At 43.2% G+C, this 2500-nt stretch overlaps 1 protein-coding gene across 1 annotated transcript in view; it reads right to left on the bottom strand.

Annotated features, from left to right (window-relative positions):
- Positions 1-2500, bottom strand: part of LOC145397649 (carboxylic ester hydrolase-like) — a 13678-nt gene that overhangs the window by 10950 nt on the left and 228 nt on the right. The window contains exons 2-4 of the mRNA XM_080270689.1: positions 1890-2004; positions 1071-1288; positions 16-159 (exon numbers count right to left, since the gene is read on the bottom strand). Coding sequence (XP_080126815.1) covers positions 16-159; positions 1071-1288; positions 1890-2004 — 477 coding nt within the window. The remainder of the gene's footprint in view (positions 1-15; positions 160-1070; positions 1289-1889; positions 2005-2500) is intronic.

Genomic DNA, 2500 nt, shown 5'->3' with positions numbered 1-2500 from the left:
CTCTCTCTCTCTCACCCAGGGCTCCAATCCTGTAGTTTGCCGTCACTAGCAATATATCGTGTCTCAGGAGAAAGTGTGGACCTAAGATGTTGGCGGATCCCTCTAAGAACATAACACCGTGGAAGAACACTAGAACAGGCAGCTTCGCAGGGCTCTGGGCTGTGGGAGAACGTATAACACCATAACACAGCATAACACAGCAGATAACACGATAGAACATAGCATAACACGTCACTACGGCGGGCACGTAGCACCCGTCTAGCAACAAACTCTCATCCCTTTTCTGTCCAACTCCCTAATGCAAGAGTTAACCGTTACTCCTAGCCCTTCATGTATGCAACAGGTCAACTCTGGAACTGTCTCCCTCTGTCTGGATTTCCCACTGCCTATGACCTCCAGCCTTTCCAGCGCAGTGTGTCCAGGCATCTCGAAAATGAATGCATCTTGAATCTGGCTCTGTTATCTTGTTTTTGTGTTTTCTTGAAGGGAAAAATTTGGGAGTACTGGCCTTTGGTTCCTTCTTCCTTACATAAAAAAATATAACACAATATTTAACACCATAGCACAATAAAGTATAAAATGGCACAATATATATCATAACACCATAATATGAACACACGTAATAGTCAGCTGTGTACAGGGAAGGAGAGTTTAAAAAGCCTTATGTGTTGTGATGTGTTATGCTGTGTTATGCTGTTATGCTGTGATGTGTTATGTTACAATGTTCTGTGTTAAATTGTTCTAGGTTGTGTTCTTCTATGCTGTGTTGTGTTATGTAGTGTCGTGTTATACTGTGCTGCTCTATGCTGTGCTGTGCTGTGATATGTTAAGCAATACTGTGCTGTGTTGTGTTGTGCTGTGCTCTGTAATGTACTGCCCTGGTGTGCTGTGCTATCTAATGTAATGCTGTGCTATACTGTGTTATGTGGTGTTACGTATTGCTAAATTGTACTACCAACTCGCAGGGCAGTAACGGTGTGTAATGTAGTGCAGTGCTGTGCTGTTATGTAATGCTGTGTTGCGCTGTGTTATGCAGTGCTACGTAGTGCTACATTGTACTACCAACTCACAGGGCAACAAGGGCGTATATACGTTGAGGTAGAGGCAATCTTCACTGCCAACCACGGTGTGTGTGCGGTGGTCATAGAGTGGGCAGGATGGGCGGTGCTGTGTGGCGTCCAGCACCCCGCCCCGCCACCCCCCACCCACGCCCTCACGCCCCCCTCCCCCCACCACAGGGTCAGACCACCTCAACGCGCCCACTGGAGGCTCGGCATACGGTATACCCCTGGAAATAATAGGGCTCCTTAACACCCCCTCTTTAGCGATTTATTTTGCCTATTACACTTCAAATTTCTCTTCTATTTTTTTTTTAAATCGTCCCAATATCGACATAGTTTGGATAAGAAAAAAAAGATAGAGAAATACAACATGCAAAATAAATCGCTATGGAAGTGGTGTTAGGGAAGACCACAGTGTTAAAATCGGCATAATTTGCATCAGTAAAGAAAGAAAAGTATACCCTGCCAAATAAATCGTTAAGGAGAAGGTGTTACGGAATGTCCAGACTTTACTATTGTAGGCGTTCAAGACAAGGATAGCAAGGCAGGAGGGCCGAAGGAAGACCACACCTATGCCTAAATGCAAAGAATGGTCTGAGTTGGTCCGTAGAAATAAACTAAATCGCTATTGGAAAGGTGTTAGGGATTCTGCAAGTATACCTGAATGCATAGAAGGGTCTGGGTTGGTCCGTAGAAATAAACTAAATCGCTATAGGAAAGGTGTTAAGGATTCTGCAAGTCTACCTGAAAGCATAGAAGGGTCTGGGTTGGTCCGTAGAAATAAACTAAATCGCTATACGAGAGATGTTAAGGATTCTGCAAGTCTACCTGAAAGCATAGAAGGGTCTGGGTTGGTCTGTATACTCCCTGGTGCCGTGAAGGATACCCAGGGTGGATGCCAGCTCCACGCGATCCACCATCTCACCCAGCCTCTCAGCTCCACCTACGGAAAAAAATAAAAAATATTAATAAGGGGGTTTCCTAGCATCTCCGCCTAAGCGATTTATTTTCCCTGCACCATCTCCCCCAGCCTCTCACCTCCACCTAAATAAATAAATAAATAAGTTAAAATAAAACATATATTTAGGCTTGTTTCCTAATTGGCACGAAAATTCCTAGCACCTCTGCCTTAGCGATTTATTTTTCCTACATCATCATCATCATGATCTTCGTCTACTTAATCTGCTTCATCATCATCATCATCATCAAATAATAATAAAATAATAATGATAGTAGTAGTAGTAGTAGTAGTAGTAGTAGTAGTAGTAGTAGTAATAATAATAATAATAATAATAATAATAATAGCTTAATGTCATCACTATTTTACAGTCTCTCTCACATGCTGCCACGACCATCCGCCTTACTGGAAATATTTGATCCGTGCATTCCCAAACACAGCCCTTCAAGTGACTGATTCTCCTTCCCTGCCTGGCTATTCA

The sequence above is a fragment of the Coenobita brevimanus genome, chromosome 42 (genome assembly GCF_032717465.1).
Source record: "Coenobita brevimanus isolate Jiangsu-jjx chromosome 42, ASM3271746v2, whole genome shotgun sequence".
NCBI classification, from domain to species: domain Eukaryota; kingdom Metazoa; phylum Arthropoda; class Malacostraca; order Decapoda; family Coenobitidae; genus Coenobita; species Coenobita brevimanus.
This window is presented reverse-complemented; position numbering and strand designations above follow the sequence as displayed.